Here is a 20,494-nt window from a genome sequence, read left to right on the forward strand (position 1 = left end):
CCAGTGTGAGTCTCAGATGAAGAGAGAAACTTTTGACCAAATTGATTTCATGCCTCGTAAAAAACCAATGCTTATACCTTATTAGATTCCACTGGCTATAATAGCTACATGCAGAATGTTTATTGGTAATGAAAGAGGATCTATGCAGCCAATTGGGCAGAGCGAGGGGAGACGGCGGCCTGCTGCGATGATGAGTATTCGGGAGTCAGACCTCATAAACTTCAGACTAAATAGAGCTCAGTGTAATTTGGTTCATTTATAAGATCTGATATAGAGAAGCCGGCGGACTACTGATGGTGCCAAGACCACACTTTCAACACCCCATGTACAAAGTCAAAAGAAACTGCGTCTGTATGTTGAAATGTATTCTTTTACACATTAATATCCTTTGACCTTTGCTCAGCACAGTTAAAGGTGCACTGTGTAATATTTCTAGTGGAAATGTTATTGCTTTGTCTATATGTTCCACAGTATAGATTAAAATTATCTATCACAAAAGAGACACTACAATACATTCAGATCTGTGGGGAGTCACCCCTATTTACAGAAGGAATTATTGTACGGCTAGATGATATGTTTAATGCTGTACCATGGAACACTCCTGGAAAAGCAATAACATCTCCATGGAAACAAGTACGTAGTGGACACTGAAGATGCCATGTGTCATCTTCATGTGTCTCCAAAACCAAAAGGAAAAAAACGGATGAACGAAAATGATTCCTTTTTTTTTAGTTTTTGATTTTGTGTTTTGTGGAAAAAACAAATAACGGCTGTTTCCCGTTTCTGTGACTTAAACTGGAATGCCAGACTTTCGCACTGTATACAGACTGAACCGGGACTAAACCGGTCTCAGTCCTGCTCTCAGTTGTCAGTCTGGTCCTGGTCTCAGTCCTGGTCTCGGCCCCAATCTGGTCCAGATCTTGTCCCGGTCTGGTCCTGGTCTCAGTTCTGATCACCCGACAGTCTACAGGGGCGCACCTCCGGGCCCGTCCCAACACTCAGTCCTGGTTTAGTCCTAGTGTCGTCCTGGTTCAGTCCTGATTCAGTCCTGGTTCAGCCCGGTATCACAGTTTAAGTCACGGAAACAGGAAACGTCTGTTCTCCGTTTTTTCCATTATTCATTTAAACACAAAATCAAAAACTGAAAAAACAAATCGTTTTCCATTTTTTCCATTTTGGTTTTGGAAACAAATAATGAAGAAAACTGTTGTATTTTCATTTTCTTATTTTTGGTTTTATTTTGAAAAACGAATGAACTAATGATACACGGATTTTATTGCTTTTCCTGAAATAGTTTATCATTAACCGTATCTGACTTTTTTGTTATGAAACATTCTTACTTTGCTTCACCAGATTTGACCTTTGACTTGGACTGATAGCATCATGTCCCCACAAAAATAAATAAGTGAATGCCATACTGTGGAACATTCTAGGCAAAGCAACAGGATTAGGGAAGGTTTAAAGTTATGCTCTGTCCTGGAATTTAACCTTTGTTTTCACCATCAAGCAAAAAAGCCATAGCAAATTATAATAACTAAATCAATAAATATATTCCCTTTTTATTTTACCAAGTGTATTACATTGTTACTCCAGAAAAACTACTATCTACTTTCATTTGAAGTATGGTTGACCACTTTAAACAGTTATTTTATCTGTGAAGATCATATCAATATATCTATTTCCCTGTACCAATTGTGAGCTTATCAGGTGAACGGTAGCACACGAGCCACAGCACAGATAAACTATAGGTGGCTGCTTGGACTCCCACTGAGAAGGCCTGGAACTAATTGCAGAGATATGTATCAGATCCCAGTGTTTGTCAGACAGAGGCAGTGATAAAACCATTGTGGAGAAAGCAGGAGCTCCAGTGGAAAGGGCCAGGGGTGCTCATGAAGATGGATGGTGAAGGGGTCTCAAAATGGCAGCCGGGGCACACGCAGAGGAAATAAAAGTGTTTGTGAGTTTGGGTTCTGAGTCAGTGCTAAACCAAACACACAAGACAAACGGTAATTTACAACGTGCATGCTGCTTAAAGGAGGGAAAGGAAGGGAAGGCTTTCTGGACAAGTACAGTTTACAACTACTAATACTACTACTGCTGCGACTACTACCACTACTAGTACTACCACAATGACCACCGCTACTGCATTCTGTCATTGCGACTCACTTGTCAATTCAAAAGCCAATTACCTCTCCAATCATCTTCAATACCACTACTTTTAATGGTAGTATTTCATTATTTGGACTACAAAAACTAGCAAAAGTTTTAGTTGTGCTACCATAACAAGTTGTAATTTAAGTTGCAGTAATAACTATTAAGTGGAACAGCTATTAGCACAAAACAGATGATAATAGATACTTAATTTAATACTACTCTTTATTCTGATATTTTATATACTAATGATGGAACACATTAGAACACAGGATTGCTCGAATGAAAGTACACCTACTACTACGACTATGTATACTATCAACACTCAGCAAAAAAACTTCATCTAATAATATCACCACTATCTGAAATAATATTTGTATCTACTTCTTCGGTTACATTTCTCGCTCTCCTTCAAACAGAGGCATTTTCTCCTTAACCTAAGAAGTCTTCCCACATTATCGCCATGTTTAATGACCAGTACTTAAACATTTGGACCATGACCGAGGAGCCAAATGTGAGGTGAAATATGGTTGTGTAGGACACCCCCTGCCTGTCCGGGCCCTCTCCGAACCCTGCTCCTCTGTGAAGGACATCTGGAAGATGCGTCATCGCAGCTGTTGTGGAGAGGCTTTGCTCTCAGGCCAAAGGGTGTCCAATCCCCCTGCCCCAAGATGGACTGTTTGGGCAGTGCTCTGGTCCAGCTGGTGGACAATATCACTCTCATTGAACAAACACAACATGCATGCAACATTAGCTAATAATTATATAGCTCTTTTAAAACGGTTTTTGTTTTTTATCAGATCTGACATAACAGGAAATGCTAACCTTTTAGTTGTCAGTTAAGATTTATAAGATTTATTAGTCATTGTTCATTAGTTTTAGACTGTAATGGCCCAAAATGATTTGAGATAAAAGATTTTTATTCATCTCGGAATGCCTCGGTTCTTCAATCTGTTCACACAAACAAGATAAGGGTACTCTAATGTTTTACAAGTTGATATTTTGTTATTTTTTTCTCGTGAATGTAAACTGGAATACCTGAGAAATTACATTACTGTACAAAGGACAACTCCAGCATAGTTCTTGTTATCTGCCCTGTGTTAATACACGTTTTAATACTCCCTACAATGCAAGCATAGCCAGACTTGAATGAAAAACTCACACACACAAGGTATTGAGTGTCCATGTCTCTACGTCCCTTACTGATGGTAAATAAACTGTGCTAGACATCCAGAGTCCCCTGCCTCTCTTTACATCTAATGGGCTACTTCAGTTATACTAAACAGACAAGACAGATTTATAGAAACTTTAAAATATATATATGTATGTCTTTCTTTTTCAGTGATGTTTCTACTATAGGGATATCCTCAGATACAAAAAGTAACCTGACTACAGCGAAAATAACCCTATGACACAATACAATCTGTTGCGAGCCAGAATGACATCCAAATGCTCTCTTGAGTTGGCTCATCAAATTGTAACTATAAGAATTATTTATTTTGGCTAGTCAAACATCTTTATTTACTACCCTTTCTTTCCTGAAAATTAAGTTTTGGTTGACCTTTTTGAGAGTTTCAAAGCCTTCACAAATCAGATTATGAGGAAAACAGCATTAACAAATTATAGCCATGACTTGAATTCCTCAGGTTTGCACATGACATCATTTAAGTCTATTATCCAACAGCAAAGACAAGAGCCACTGCCATTTCTTTACTCACTAGCTTGTCCCAAAAGATGTCTCATTCTCTGTAAATAAATCTAGCTAATAAAAGTACTGAATAAATAGTTGGTAAAGCAGTGCTGGCTTCAACTATGGGTGTTCTAAATCCTAAAGACAGTTCAAATAAATAAAGTAGATTATGCATCATTAAAGACTGTTTAATTTTAATACTATATGGATGGTGGTTTAGTATCACTCTTTAGTATAATTATAATTACTTACTGCTATGACTACTACTACTACTAGTATAATTCTACTGCTACTACTACTACTACTACTATATCAAAACTTAATAATAATACTCTTTCTACTGCCTCTGCAACAAGCATTATAACTGCAGCTACTACAAATACACAAAAAGTACACTGTACAAGTACAAATTTTGCCACCATCTTGTCTCTATAAGCATTTTATTTTGTTTGGTATATGGACTTTGTTTGGAATATTTCACAGTATGGCATTAAACATAATTGATTCTATGGAGAAAAGCAAAAACAAGGCAAAGTTACAAGTCAGATCTGTGGAGAGGCAACCTCAATCAATCTTTTTAAATATATTTTCAGTAAAAATAAATGCAAAATGTATAAATTGATTGACACAGGAGCTTTAAAAAAACAATGTATGTCTTTGTTACTGATGTTTCTACTATAGGGATATCCTCAAATACAAAAAGTAACCTAAGCAAAAATAATCATATCACACAATGCAATGCAAGGTATAATGTCGCAGGTGGTGGAACTTCTACCAGAAAAGTTGCATAATACATCTTTAAAAGTTATTTCTCCCACTCCAGATCCAGATCCATTTTCTCCCTGCTCTGAGACTGGACATCTTCAGACTACAGGCTTCAAGATGGACAAAGACATGTGTTGAATCAGTTATATCCTGACTGCATGTTTGCACTGTGATGAACACTTAGCATGCGGTGAGGACTCCGAGGAGAGCACAGGAGAGGGGGGGGGGCTTTGAATGATGTGGTAAGAGGAGAGGGGTGCCCCAGACCCAGCCGTTTTTTACTAGCGTCTGATTGATTAATGTTGTTGTCGGGGTATGGGGTCCCGGGAGAGGATGAGGAACCCTGTGTGATATGTGGAGGGTTTTACAAGCGGCGGCCAGCTTGAAAGTGCCGGGGATGAGATTCTGGCTAAAGGCCGAAATGAGAAATCCATCAGGAATGCGTTGGTTTTTCTCCCCTCCGTCCCGGCGAGAACAGCTGTTGCTATAACTCTACTGTACGGATCTGGGCCTGCTGTGGTACAAGCTCCTGTCACTCTGAATGTCAGACATGCTTTAGGGGCAGAGGGGAGAAAATGGAGTCTTAAGTGTGATGAAAATGAACATGTTTACGCACAGGGAATGGATGGACAGACGGTTTGTACACTTAAAAGCGAGCGTTACTTTTCTATTTCTATTTTCAATTTCTGTTGGTTTAATAAATGATTTTGAGAAACCCTGTGAGTTGTTTTAAGTCTAATGCTTCTTGTTAAAAATGCTCAAAATAGTGATTTGACCTGTTTGTGTTCAAGTGGTACTAATGGAAATATAGAACTGGAACCTGGAGTGACCATATCATTTATTGTCTAGTAGTACAGTATAGAATAATATACATGAATTTATTTTCCAAAATAGTTTTTCAATTTGCAGTTATTGTTTTCTGATTATAATAACACCAGTAGTCCTTTCTACAGCTTATATGCCCTTGTTACCGAATCCGTAACACTGCCCACTTAACTCCTACTAGTCCAAGTACAAACAGTGTAGTAGTTTCAGTTTATGCTATTAGGGTCAGAAATGTCAAAATCTCAGATACTAATCAATAATTAATTCAACAGGAATCAAAATCACATATAGTTAACACAATTTTACCTTTCCTGAGTCATCAGAACTGAACAATGTGTTGACGATTTCATTCTATATTCTAACAGTGTTTTTAATCATCATTGTGGTATCAAAATCGGTGTTATCGGGAGTGTCTTTATTGTTATTTATCTCGATTTTGATTGCATGTTCTTATTTTCCTGCCATTTTTGAACTTTGCATTGCAACACTATAAACTATGGTTTATCTAATCGTATATCCTATTACTTGTTTTGAACTTCTAGTATCATGACAAAACTCACTCCTACTATTATGTCATATTCCTGTCTCGTCCAGAGCAGTTCCTTACCTGGACCCTGGCCTCAGTGAGCTTGGTCCTCTGTGCTAGCTCCTCGCGGGTGTAGATGTCGGGGTAGTGCGTGCGTTCGAAGGCCTTCTCCAGCTCCTCCAGCTGTTCTGCGGTGAAGGTGGTGCGACTGCGCCTCTGCTTCCTCTTCAGGGGCAGGTCCGGCTCCGAGTCTACGTCCGAGCCCTCGTCTGTGCGGTTACCTGGCAAAAAACAGGTGGGTGTCATTCAAAAGTAGATTACTAACAAACAACAGCAAATGTGTTAGTCTAACTTCACAACATAGGGAAATGATTGATTACTTCAAATATTAGTACACCACACTATTTAAATTAGCTCACTTTCACATATTTCTTCTTAAACTGTAATACATAACACATAAAATACAATGAAGAGATTTGTCTATTAACACAACAATGCTATGACTTTTTTCACCTTAACTATTCACATGTTGCCATTTTGTTGACTTTATTTTATATCACTAAACTGTGTCATTTAGGCATTTACAAAGAAAGATTTAGTTCACTTTTAGCGGTCAAGTTCAATCTCTGTGCACTGTTTTTGAAGATCTTTGTTTTGTGTCTTTAAACATGAAAGCACAGTTCCACAGAGAAAAGGTGTTTATGAAATATCTCTGTGTACATGTAAGCAGGGCCTAAATCGTGCAATAGTGCATTCTGCGGTGCCGAGCTGGAGAGAAGAAAGGCAGACGGGCAACACAGAGGATTGAAGTGACAGCGACCCTTTCGTCAATATACACCAGGCAAAATATTATCTTAATCTGAGGATATTTATTTAGTATAAGAAGCCTGATATACAATCCCAGTCTGAGAGAGGGGCCCCTGAGGCTGGGGCCGTCCTGGGGCTGGGGGAGTGTGGAGCGGAGAGAGGGGTTAATCTGCGCGGGACACCTTGCTGCTCTTCACCCTGCCTTTCTCTCCATTGGCCCAGGGCACTACGCGGAGATACAGCCAGAGCCAAAGAGCATCAGAAAGAACACAATATCAGAGCAAAGCCCTCAGTCCCCTGTGTTTCTATCTGCTGTCATTAAATGAATTAGCACGTATTCCACGTTACTTTTTAGGCATTCAAGCGCTCTGAGTTTTTGCTCGAGGAACAGAGATAGAGCACAAAGCGGTACAATCCGGGCCGACAGGGAAATTTTTGACAGCAAATACGCATTACCATTATAACTGAATTTAGAAAATTGCATCATTTTAACCTCCTCTGCATGTCTATTCAAACTACATGGCCCTTTTCATTTTATGTCATAAAATTCATATTTTCATAATTTCCTCATTGAGACATTGACAGGGAACCGTGATGTGCCAGCGTCGCCTCGGGGTGCGTTGGATTGCATCATGAACAGTCCAGAAAGTGTGGGAGCGCCGAAAGAAAGAGAGATAGAGAAGACGCACAAGCAGCGGGTGTAAGGAGAGATTTGAATGGGAACTATAATACTTATACCTGAATGACTCTGCTCCCTACCATCCCTTTCATTGTTTGTGATCGCTGTTTATAGCCCATTCCAGTCAAATCCTTCAACACGAGTGGACAAAAGAATACTCCAACCTAGCCTCCAAATAACAACTGTGAGAACAAAAGAGCAACAGAGCTGGCAGCGTCTCAAGGCCAGCTCCAGAGTTTAATTAAACAAGGAATTATGGGATTATATGGAGACTATCATTACAGGCCACTCCAGCAGTCTTCCACGAACGTTTGTGTCCCCCCGCGCTCCGGCTCGATGGTTCTCCGAGGATTACATGTGGCTGCAGGACATGAGCCCGCATTCATTAAATCAATTCTTCAGTCTTATCCTTTTTTAATAAAGATTGATTCTTGAAGCGCAGTTCGCATGGGGCTGCAGAACACCCTTGAACATACAAAGTTGAATATGTACATACGCCTCATATCCCTTTGTTGGTTTTCATGACGATGCTATAGCCATTGGCACGATAACACGCCATGACAACACTAGAGACCGGCCTCTTGGTGCACAGATCACTTTCCAAAGTCACCTCTGTTCTGTGGGGAGAGACCAGACACAAGGGGCACCCATGGAGACGCAAGGGGCACCCATTGAGACAACAAAGTGTCCAACCAAATGTTTTCTTTAGGTTGTGGAACACTACACTAAAGTCTGACAGTGCTTTGCTTGACTGTGCTATTTGAGAACCCAACATGACTTCCAAATTGTACACTGGTTTTGCTCTGAGGGTGGTTAGTGCTTCTTATACAGCATGAAGGTTGTAGGTCCAATTTCTGGTCCCAGCAGCCACTTTATGAACACTGATGGTCTCTCCAAATACTTCTTGTCACTGAAAGATTTTTGGTGGGTTCATGCTTGTCCTGGGTTGATCCTGGTTTGTGTCCCATTTAGTCCTGATGTGGACTTGGTTTATTCCTGTTCTAATCCTGGTTTAGTCCCAGTTTTGATGCAGCGCGTGGGAATGTGTGAATGCACCCTTACTGAAAGGGTCACAATGGTGAGCTCACCCTGTACATAGTTTGAGGATCTTTGAAGGTTTTTAAGGTTTTTAGCCTAAATAAAAAAAAAAAAAACATAAACTCATTTTGTATTAGCTAAATCTGAGTGAACAAATATACAAGTCTGGACTGTTTGTAGTTGTTTCATTGAGTAGGAAAGAAAGAAATGTGGGTGCAGAACCTTTGTCTTGCTAAAACCAACCTTATTTGAAAGTAGATGTTAAAACAAAATGGAAATAGATAAAAAATATTTGTGCCCATACCAGCTTGTCAAAGCCTGATTCTCAGAACCTAACCAAGGCCGGGCCTGGGCCTGTACTTGGATGGGAGACCACTGAGAAAATCAGGTGCCACAGTGAGGCACCAGTTACAAAAACTATCATTGTGTCCTTAGGCAAGGCACTTCACCCACATTGCCTAGTATGAGAGTGTTGTGTGCGTGAGTGATGATGGTGGTTGGAGGGGCCGATGGTGCCAACTGGCAGCCTCGCATCCGTCAGTCTGTCCCAGGGCAGCTGTGGCTACAATAGTAGTTTACCACCACCGGGTATGGAGTGAATAAATAATGCTTTGTAAAAAAGTCTTTGTGATATATATTTGTGAAAAGCACTATATATATATATATATATATATATATATTAATATATTATAATATATATATATATATATAAATAATAAACTAAAACATCTAATTTACATGCAATAAACATATGAACAAATTTACATGCTTTGTATTTAAATTATTCTGTGACAGTTGCTTCAAATGCTTCTTGAACCCATAACCAAGTAAATAGTGCAATAGTCAGAGCCCAGTTCTAATCAAGCTAAATGGCTGTAATGTTTATACTAGCATGTCAACACACTAACTGTCACCTTACAAGCTAACCAACACATCCAACCCATGTCACAATTAGCATGCTATCAAGCTAATGACTGATAAACCTCTACAGACAAAAGAGCGCACGGCTGCTCCCCTTAAGCCCCACAGATCCTACACATGTCCCTGGTACGCTGCTCAAAAGCACAAGGTCAATGGCAGTTCCTCTAATGATGAAGGGAACATGGCGGCGCAGAGGGCAGGCAGGTCAAGGCGAGATGTAAAGCTCATATAAAACCCATCTATATGCTGTGAACTGGAGCTGAGGGAGAAATGAGAGATTTATAACAACACATGTCAGCTGTAATGGGCTATCTGAGGTGATGCTATGTGGGTTTGGCTGTTGTTTTTGAGTACTGCCTTCAAAAATTTGTTACGGGCAGTTGAATACCAAAATACTGTGTCTATAATGTATCAGTACTGACAAGGTTTTGAAACGTATCAATTCTAATGCAAAAATTGACACACTTAAAATCTCTCAAAGTAAGTATATCTTTAATCAAATTATATTTTTAATACATTGCTTATACATTTGAATTCATCTGCATAACATTTTGGATCAGTTCAAGCTGGGGTGGAGTGAAAACAATGATAATCAATACGCCAAGGTAAGAAGAGTAGTTTCAGTGCATTTTAATACAAAACACATTGGTTTAGGTATCGGATCAATATCGCAACTTTCTAACACTACTACTTGTTACTGAATTAAAACAAACATGACTCATATCTAAATGTATTTGTATAGTGATTCAAGCTTTTGGGAGTTTTTTGTGCAGGTTTCAAAAATGGATAAAATAATAGCACCAGGCCCATATCACACTATTTTATTTTCCATGTTATAATGCTGTTTCCTCGTCAGAAACATACCTGGAGTTGTGTTTTGTTCTTTTCACACAGGTGTAATGCACAAACCCTGCATATTTAGGCCAAGTTCTTCTTTCAGACAGAAAACACTCTGTTCCACCTTGTGATGTCATGTGGTATTACAGGAAGTGCTCCACTGTGTTTTTTATACTCCATATACCTTCACTAGAATCATTTGGATTTAGCTGTTAACTTTTAAACTATCACTTCATGACATCACAAGTTGCAACTGAGCATTTTGATCTTTGGAGATGCAGACATACTGATAATAAAGGATTATTAAGACATGTGTGAATGAAACGAAACACAACTTCAGGTATCTTTTTCAGGAAGTATTATAACATGGCTTCAAGCTCACAAGAATCCATTTTGTGTAATATAGGACCTTGAGATAGCCAATGACTAGCAGGCTGTTTGGGACAATACTGTCATATTCTCCCCATTACAAATAGGTGGTTTCTAATTAAACCCAACCATAATAGTGATGGTGTAATTCCATTCAGAGGGTGCAGGGGATATCGATAAAGCGTTCATGGCCTGGTTCATTACTTATCTCCCAATTACAATCTCATTATCCTCCTTCCAGTTGGCGCCATTACAGCCGTGTACTCTCCTTCAGGGGCCCTCCGAGGGTTTGGGGTATTGATTTTGAATTAAAAATAAGACTGAATGAGGTTAAATCACTGCTTTGTCTGGGTAAAAAGAGGGAGATAAGACAGGTTATAAGTGAAAATTACCTGAAATTACCTGCAAGTAAAACAAGATACAAGGGGTATTTATTGTGATTTTGTGGGAAAGCTCACGATATGGTGGGGAGGCTCATAATTAGGGATGTAACAATATCCAAATCTTACGGTACGATATTTGTTGTGATATTTTGTGGCGGCAAAACTCTGAATATGCTACTTTGTCCTCTTAAAATGCCTTGACAAGATTTAATCCAAAGAACTAAGACTTAAAAGTGCTTAGAGCTATTATTTCTTCATGTAGTCTACACTGAAATGGAGCAAAGGATCATGGTCTATGTAGTTCCCTGTGTCTTTTTTACTAGTCTATAGAAAGTAAATTATTTGTTTGTTTCTATCGGTTGCTTTGGCCACAAGGTATGAAGCCAGGGATATCATTAGCTAGATAAACTATTTACTTTAATGTCTAGTCCTAGTAGCAGGGGATAAATATACTAATTTATTTAAAACAAAGACTGAAAGTTAATAGCTGAGTGTTTATTGTGTCGTTTAAGGACTGCAGTTGTTTAAGGAGGCTCTCTCATTGACCCCACAGACAAGTTCACACACGACATCCTCATCAGTGCCGCCTTAAATCCTGCTTATCACTTCAGTGCCACCTTAAAGACCTTAATGACTGAGTATTCACAGTAAATATTAAACACTTGGAGATCTAGTCACTAACTAATTAAACTGAATATGAGGTCTCCAAAGCCCAAATAATTACTCCAGCTATGTTTATTGACACAAGATCTGGAGAAGGACTCTTGGGTGCTGCACTGCGGTCACCCATTGCTTGAATCATAGAGAGTGAAGAATGGGTCAAATGCAGGGGACAAACCCTAGAAAATGGCCAGCCTCTTTTGATCTCAGAAGATTGATAGGATTGGACCTGCATGCCTAGTACCAGGAGGACTAGAATACTAGGTGCCATAACGGGGCAGCAGTGGCTTAGTGGTATACTATCATTGTATCCTTGGGTAAAACACTTCACCCATCCTGATTCCAGTGTCAAAGTACACTTGTGTATGAACGCAACAGATGACATTTTACCCAAAGTTACAATCTTGCATGTTTACAGCTTATGTATTCTCTAGGGATGTAACAATAACAGAAATATCATGATATTGTATCGTCAAAGTTCTCACAACAATATCATGAACTGTCACAATATATCGAACTACAAGTCTCTTTACTTAAATGAATTGTTATTGTGGAGCAATAGCTTAAAAAAAAAAAAAAAACTGAGGGAACTACATAGACCATGATCCTTTGGTGTTGTCGATGGAGACTTAACATCAACAACAGTATCAATGTTTTTTTTAAAGAAAGAAGTAACATATTCACAGTTGAGTTGAGTTGAGATGCAAATCGTGAAAATATCGTATCGTGAGATTTGGATTTCATTACATCCCTAGTATTTTCATTAAAATACTGTCCCCGAGAAACCAAATAAACCAAAACTTAAATACCAAATTACTACTATTACTATTGGTAGACGATAAGGTTAAGAAATGAATGCATCATGTCGTATTCTTACACCAACTAGCAGTGTACCGCCTGGTGTTTCATAGCGTTGAACGATGGGTCAAATGCAGCTGCCAAGTCACATTAAGTGGATAATTAAGAAGAGAAGTACGCATAAAGCTCACTTCTAGCTCTATAGAGGTTAACTTCCAGACCCATTGAGCTGGTCTATAAAAACTACTTATGTCTTAGTCTTACACCAAAAAAGCAGCATACATCATGTGTCTCATAGCACTGAAGGATGGATCAAATGCAGTGGCGAAATGTCCCTACATTTAATGGACAATTAAGAAGAGAAGTATGCATAAATCTCTCCTCTAGCTCGGTTGAGGATAACTTCCAGACCTATTGAGCTGGTGTGTAAGAAATTAATACCTTGTAGAACTACTTATCATGTCTTATTCTTACACCAACCTGCAGCGTACAACCAGGTATCTCACAGTCCTCTATTCAAAGTGCTGGTGCAGCGGTGCCAGACTTAACTCCTGCTTTATCCTCCAGTACACCTGCCTTTAATACTGCTCGGGTCTAACACAGCGCTCATATAGGCTACATTACCTCTCAATGTTATCCCTGTGCACCTTTCTGCTAACTATCCCAGCGACGGAGGGACAAAAACAGACAGGGCCTTGGCAGAGCCGGCATTAGCTCATAATGGCTCATTTTGAAAAGCATATTAGTTCCAGCATAATTACAATCAGGCCTCTTGCTAGCATTTTTTTTTTCCTTTTTTGCATGCATTCACGGGCCCAGCCTCCAAGCTCCGAGTCGCACCAGTTGACTATATGAATGACAGCAGATTTCCCTTTCCAAATGTTGTTTTTCCTCGCCATGGGACAAAAATAACACCGGCGTCTTTTCTTGTTTATTCCGCGCCTACCTTTTGTCGAAGCTGATGCCGCAATTATAGTTTTTGTCAGCGCGAGAGGGTGAATATCAAAAGGGCTAATTATGCAAACGGAACGCGCGATAAGAGAAGCACGCGGGGTCTGATAGGAGATCTGCTATCTTTGACATGCATCTGTCTCTGCAATGTCTCTACTGCTCGGGGCCTGCATAATATAGACACTACAAAACCGAGCAACAACGCTGGAGTGGAGACATGTTTTGGGGGCTGTGAGAGGAGAAGAAGAAGAAGAAGAAGAAGAAGGAGAAGAGGAGGAGGAAGTGGGAAGGGGGGGTAGCAACATCAAATAACTAACAACTCAACCAATTTGCATTTTTCCGAACACGGGGCTGCTTCTGTATTTAGTGCCTGTGCGATCCCATAGGGCTGGTTAAAGAAGGAGACACGAGATTCAAGGCATTTGTGCAGGGATGTAGCGCAGATAGGAACCTTATGTGGAGACAAGATAGGCACTGTAGATAACAAAGTGGGTTTAAGATGAATTCTCTCCGACTATAATCTTTTTCTATCTCCAAGTGATGACAAAAAAAAAAAATCTTAAAGGTACATTACACTATTTTCCAACTTCATGCCATGTTTTACATAAATTTACTGATAGGAGACTGAAAAACAAAGCCTTGGCAGTGTAGGAATGTGGGTTTGGTAGGATAACTGCAAAGTTTATTCAAGTAGTAGTAGTAGTAGTATTAAAGTAGTAGCAGCACTAGTAGTACAAGTAGTAGTAATAATGCTTTTATGATGATTATTTACTAATATGTTTATTGTGATTTTTTATTTTTTTTTTTGTTATTCTGTAAAGCATCTTGAATTACTTTGTGTATGAATTGTGCTATAAAAATAAACTTGCCTCGCCTAGTAGTAGTAGTAGTAGTAGTAGTAGTAGTAGTAGTAGTTGTAGTACTGGTAGAAGTAGAAGACTAGAATTATAGCTGTTTTCCCAGGTCTCGTGTTTGTGATTTCTATTTAAATCGAAGTAAACTAATATTACAGCCAGGGATAAACCCAAGTGGAGTTTAATAATAGATTCTAAAACCTATAACTTAGAAAACTATTACACAGAGTCATGTCAACACGTGAGTTCCTTCAGATTCATTTTATGATCATTTTCCGCTGGATGTCAGTGACCTTCTCCTGGATGTAATTTGACATTTAGCTGAAATTGAATCTGGGGATGGGGTATGGGCCTGTAACTTACAACATGGGGATATTAAAATGTGACCATCTATCTGAAAAACAATCATTTTGACTTCACCTTTAAGGACAGAAATGTACTAACTAGAACAAGGTCAGTTTATTCCAAATATATTAGAGTTTTTGTTGCGATTATAAGCAATGTTTACCTGAAAATCCCTTAACTGTTATTGGTAAAAAAAAAAAATCTCACCAGAATAATTTATTTGTCAATACAATATAGTTTATAGTTTATTACAATGGATTTCATTACTTTTGTATGTATACGTTTATAATATTGACAAAATATGATACTGTATGAATGCCTAAGTGATCCATGTATATTTTTTCTGTAAATAAACTTAATGATTTACTTCAATACGTCCATTATAAACAAACACATTTTTTTTTTTTTCTACTTTTGCTTCACAGGAAATATTCACAGAACTTTACTACGTTTTTGTCAAGAAAATTCCAATACTTTTCTGCTTCTCGTGCCTGTCTTTCTGCCCGTCCTTGGAAACGGGGGCTGAGGGGGGTCAAAGCGGACCGTCCCATAGAAGGATGGGAGGCTCTATAATCTTTGGCTCTCACAACAAACAATTAGCCCCTCTTTTTTGCACTTTGAAGCGGGCTGGGGCGAGCGGGGTGCGGCGAGAGAGAGAGGGAGAGGGAGAGAGAAAGAGAGAGAGGGAGAGAGGACGGAGAATGCCATGCTCTTTTATGGCTGGTGTCATGTGGTTGAAGCCCAGCGCGTCCACACTCACCTCCAACAACAGGGCATCGGAGGGGCCCCCAGCCTTTTGAGCCCAGAGAGAGGAGCTCCTCGGGGGGCCATTAGAGCATGAATGGGCCCCTGACAGGCCGGTGCAGCTCCGCGGGACATCCATAAACGCTGACATATTGACTCCCCATGCCTGCGCTGCACTGTGAGAGCGTGAAGGGCTTGTGGGCTGGGAGCACTTTTCGCTAATATGCATCGACTAAAAACCGGGATGTTACAGGCTGCATTGTTTATTATTGAATTTTCTGCTTTCTATTTGAATGGGTATTAAAAGTTGTATTTGGAAAAGTGCAGGAATAAGCAGTTTCAAACCACACTGCATGCCATAACAAGGCAGCTATCACCGTGCACACACTGTTTTGCATTTATAAGCAAACACAATGAGAATAATAATAAAAAATATATAGAAAATGAACCTGGAGTTTAGCAATATGTGTATATGTCTTGCATTGAGTCTAGAAATTACAAAAAAATATGAAGATGCATGTTCAAATTTGCAACTTCTGCCTGTGCTAATTACTTTTTTTTGCATTACCAGCATCTCATAATTTAATACAAATTAGTAGCCTTATTAGAGCCAACGTTATTCTGTCTCAAAAATTCACTCGCAAATAAGTAGTACATTCCAGAGGTAAAATGTTTAAATACTCAAAATAATTTCATTAGCTGAGAAAAGTACTCATAAGCGAGCTGTTAATTATGTCACAGGACTGAAGTCTCTACCTCTTTTCTTGCACGGAACTCGAATGTCTTTACTAATTGAGGTCACAGCTAAAGTAGCGAAATTAACGCAGTGCACTCGAAAGCATCAGGGAGCCCATGGGGGAGCGGGCAGAGCTGGGTCCCTCCGCTCTAATGCCTAAACCCTGCGCAGGAAATCAAACCTCGGTGTCTCTGGGCCAAGAGCCGAGAAGTCCTGCAGGAACAAATCAGTCCTCAACAAAGAGCCAGAAAAGATTACTGAGCGCGCTATAGGAATGCACACTGGACACTTCGGAGGGCCCAGGGGAGGAGGCTGGGCCGGGCAGGGCGGCAGCACCACTCTGGAAAAGTTTTAGAGTCATTCAGGGCACTAAGAGGAGTTTGAAGAGCAACTTTGGGTTAAGGGAAAATATAGGACTTTTCAAATGTATTGTGATTTAGTCCCTAACAGACTAACGCACATTGCAGTGATAAGAATGAGGGTGTTTGCAAATAGGAAGGGCATTTTATATAAAATTACAATTACAAATGTATATTTTCAGTATCATTCATGTGTAAAAAACAGAAATAAAGCTTCCCTTTTTTGTCTTCTGTCTATATCATACAACTAAATAATTTGTCTAATGGGACAAAGTTGAGTTGAGTTTTTTTTTCTTACATCAAAACTAAAAAAAAATTCTCTTTGTATTGTATAATGTCAAATCCCGGTTTGAATTGATACCTACATAAAATTTCATAGGACTATAAGTTTAGGTCAAGGCCTCTATTTTACATTTACTCAACTTCTTTGCTGTTTTACTATTTATATATTCACATTTATTCGCTTTTTGTTATTCAGAACTATTAGTGAGAGAAGAATTACACTTTATAAGTCAAAGAAATGCAGTTTAAATATAGTTGTAGATCCGAAAATACACCTAGAACCACCTTGTATTCCTTTTTGTACTGTTGTCTAATTTGAATAGCAGAGGTGGGCAACATTAAGAGAATTAAACCTTAATGCTTAGTCTTAAATCTTGTAGTATTTGCATATTACGTCGCATCTCAGTCCGTCCAGTGGCATTCAGCTCATTGTGGGACAAACAAACAGCTCTCCACTACATTGTGCAGAATTACAGTGTGTTTGGCATTCATTTGGAGCTCCCATTTACTTGTAGTGAGGGCTTTTATAGTACCACATATTCCCCAAAGACAGAATGAGTGACAATGCAGAAATAAGCCCATTAGTGGAGAAAACGCCAAATGCATTATTTTCTACTTGTTTATTGAGTCGGCGCGGACAGCAGCTCCACCCCACTGTTTGGACGACCACATTTCTGATTCGAAACACTTACAGGACATGTTTATTGTCTATGCCAGAGGTGGAAGAGGTACTGCCTATCAAGTTCAAGTACCGCTACTGCAAATAAGATTACTACAATGGGAGTAAAGTAGTAGGTAAAATTGATTAAGTGGTGAAATTGAGTTTAAGTCTTGGCTGTGCTTAGAATGTACTCTGAAGAATACTGCAAATCCTACTACTGTTTTTACAACTTACATAGTAACACAAATAAAACTAAACATGGCTATAGTTCTTATATTAGTGTAGGCAATATTACAGCTGCTACTTGTTAACTAGTTGTACTTTGTTAGTAGTACTTTGACTACTATGAGCTATATCTACTATAGCTACTCATACTATCCCACTGAGGTCTTATTTACTACTACTTATACTTAGACTTAGGTAAATTTTATTCATCCACAAGAGAAATTACTTGAACAGAGAAGCTCACACATCACAATATATTATAAAAACAGAGAGAAAGGCATAATTATATAAATGTATATGCAAAAATAAAATTAAATATAGAATAAAATAATAAAAATATGTCTCCGTTATAAGGAAAACAGTATGATATGATGATTGACAGGGCATAGGGTTATCTGTTACATAATAGTAGTACGTAAATGTTCTCCTAAATCTAAAATAATTATGTAGTACCCAAAAATGCATATTCCTTCCAAAAAGTACTTAAGTAGGCCTACGTTAGTATCAAGTTACTGTCCACTTCGGCTTTAAAGTCTTGAATAAACAGGGACAATTAAAAACAAATGAATATCGGGGCCGATGCGGAGGATCAAGAGCATAAAATGTACAATGTTCTGGCTCTAAGTAGCATAAGCTAATGGTGATTTCTAAACTAGCAGACCATGGTCAATGCTTTTCATTCAGCTCTAAGGGGGAACACGCCTGCTAAACATAATTACCCTGCACATTATGAGGACTATCCCTGTATTGTAATAAAATTAGCCCCAAATGTGTGCGCGTGTTTTTTTGTCTTTTCCAACGCCTCGCCGTGGTAACAAGAGTACGGCCATAAAGCGGCGTACTGTCCCCAATCGGTGCCAGTTGTCAACCCGAGCCGGCACTGCAGCGAATCGGAGGAAACTACGTGTCTTTCAGTAAATGACATGCCTATGACCTGCTTGGGTATTGTGCGATTTTACATGGGAAGTTAATAAGGAAAATTGGAATAGAAGAGGTCCCGCGTGGCCTGGATGCTGCTGAAAAAATTGCAATAATCTATCATATGTGCAGGATTATTGCTAGGGTCATATTAAAGCTACTATAGGCGTTAGGAGGGGAGCTTTAGTCAGTTTTGAATACAAACCTACTACTATTCTATTCTGTGTATGTATTGGTTAATTATTTGTTAGCAATTTATTTGTACACGTCTTTGGACAGTGAAAGCGTTAACCACTCTGCCACTGTGCATCCTCACTGTCTATTTTCTATTTCTATTCACTGTCAGACAAAAATATATATATATAGATTTTGATTTTAAGTAAAGTTTAGGATCAAAATTAGGACATACTTTCTTTTTTCTTTTTAGATTTCGCTATTGCTTCCTTGTCATACATATTAAAGCTTCACTATGTCACTTTTCTGGTAGGGGTCAGTCACCTGCTCTCTCTGAATGTTCCACAGTATGACATTAAAACATGTATCTCTCGTGCAGTTTTTAAGCATGTTTTACTGCTAATAACACCTTGGAAAACCTGTATTCTCGCTGTGAGTGGGGTTGCCTCTCCACAGATCTGACCTGTGGCTGTGACCTGACCTAGTGGCAACTCTTCCGGAAAGCTACGTTTAATGCCAGACTGTGGAACATTCCAGACAAAGCAATAACACATTCATGGAGACATACAGGTGGTGGTGGTAGTACTGCATCTTTAAATACAATTACGGAAACTACAAAAGGCATGACATGGTTTAGAATAACATACCAAACACATATATAAAAATGGTTGTTTGAAAAAATATTATCATAAATAAAGCGCTCCCCAAACCAGACCACCGGGATACATGGGCCTATATCTATTAAATGTATTGCATATTAAAAAGGCAAAGAGGATTGTTATAATAGTGACTTTAAAATACAGATAATAGATAATTCCTGGGGCCACTTCTGTTAGACCAAAGCAGGATCAGTTTTAGAGATACCATATTTGTTTATTTTCTTTCATTTTTTACTCCAAAGATTATTTGTCAGCCCACTCTGGCATTTATATCGTTTGGTAGATAACATATTATAACAAAATGGCTATGATTTACGCAATTACACGCTTCATTCAAAACTCCTTGCAGCTAAAATGATTCAATAAACATATTCATATTGTCTTTGGGCATTTTATCTATTTTGCAGCTAAACAAAGACTCGCGTTATATGGAGTAAACAGTGCTTTCTTTTACAATGTGGAGGCCCTATTCTCTCAGTGGTTTGTGTTGGGCTAATACGACGAAAGCTTGTAATGATTTTATGACTTGTAGTAGCGGCTTTGTGTCACCATGTGCTATTGTCTGTAAAGGTCAAATGTGAAGTTAATTGGGTTGTTTTATTGGGGAATAATGGGCTCACAAACAATAACTAGAAATGGGTTTAGGTCCAAAAGACAAACTGAGGAGGACCACACACACAAAGCAAATGGAGATGTGTAAAATGCTACAGCAATTACTTCCATTACCAGTACTATTTCTACTATACTCTCTTACTAATATACTCTGTTGATACTACTTCATTTACCGCTGTTTCAGTAGTAAATAGTGCTATTATCACAGAAACTACTATCAGTACTGCTACTACTGCTGCTGCTGCTACTACTACTACAAGAAGAAGGGAATGTGGTATCACCCATAGTGTTTGGCTCCAGTCAAATGAAGCTCATCGAGGCTCGTGGTTATTGGGGTGAATTTGGAGAGAAGTTCCATTCAAAATAGTGAAATAAAAACACAACGATCAAGTAGTGCGGGTTAAAGGGACAGTCTGGAATTTTGGACATAGGACCACAATTCCTAGTGAGCCAGAGTGTTGGAGACGTGTGGAGACACTTTTAAAATTATTCCATCCAGTCCTTGTATTTGCAGAGGTCGCTGGT

At 38.9% G+C, this 20,494-nt stretch overlaps 1 protein-coding gene across 4 annotated transcripts in view; it reads right to left on the reverse strand.

Annotated features, from left to right (window-relative positions):
- The window catches only part of pax7a (paired box 7a), a 68,023-nt gene that overhangs the window by 33,585 nt on the left and 13,944 nt on the right, over positions 1–20,494 (reverse strand). For 3 of the 4 annotated variants that reach the window (XM_055160438.1, XM_020933907.2, XM_055160437.1), the window contains exon 5: positions 6,039–6,238. In XM_055160438.1, the coding sequence (XP_055016413.1) occupies positions 6,039–6,238 (200 nt within the window). The remainder of the gene's footprint in view (positions 1–6,038; positions 6,239–20,494) is intronic. The other variant, XM_055160439.1, reaches the window with a different exon arrangement.

Source organism: Boleophthalmus pectinirostris, unplaced genomic scaffold, assembly GCF_026225935.1.
Source record: "Boleophthalmus pectinirostris isolate CB_2022bp ecotype Guang Dong unplaced genomic scaffold, ASM2622593v1 HiC_scaffold_3, whole genome shotgun sequence".
Lineage (NCBI taxonomy): Eukaryota > Metazoa > Chordata > Actinopteri > Gobiiformes > Gobiidae > Boleophthalmus > Boleophthalmus pectinirostris.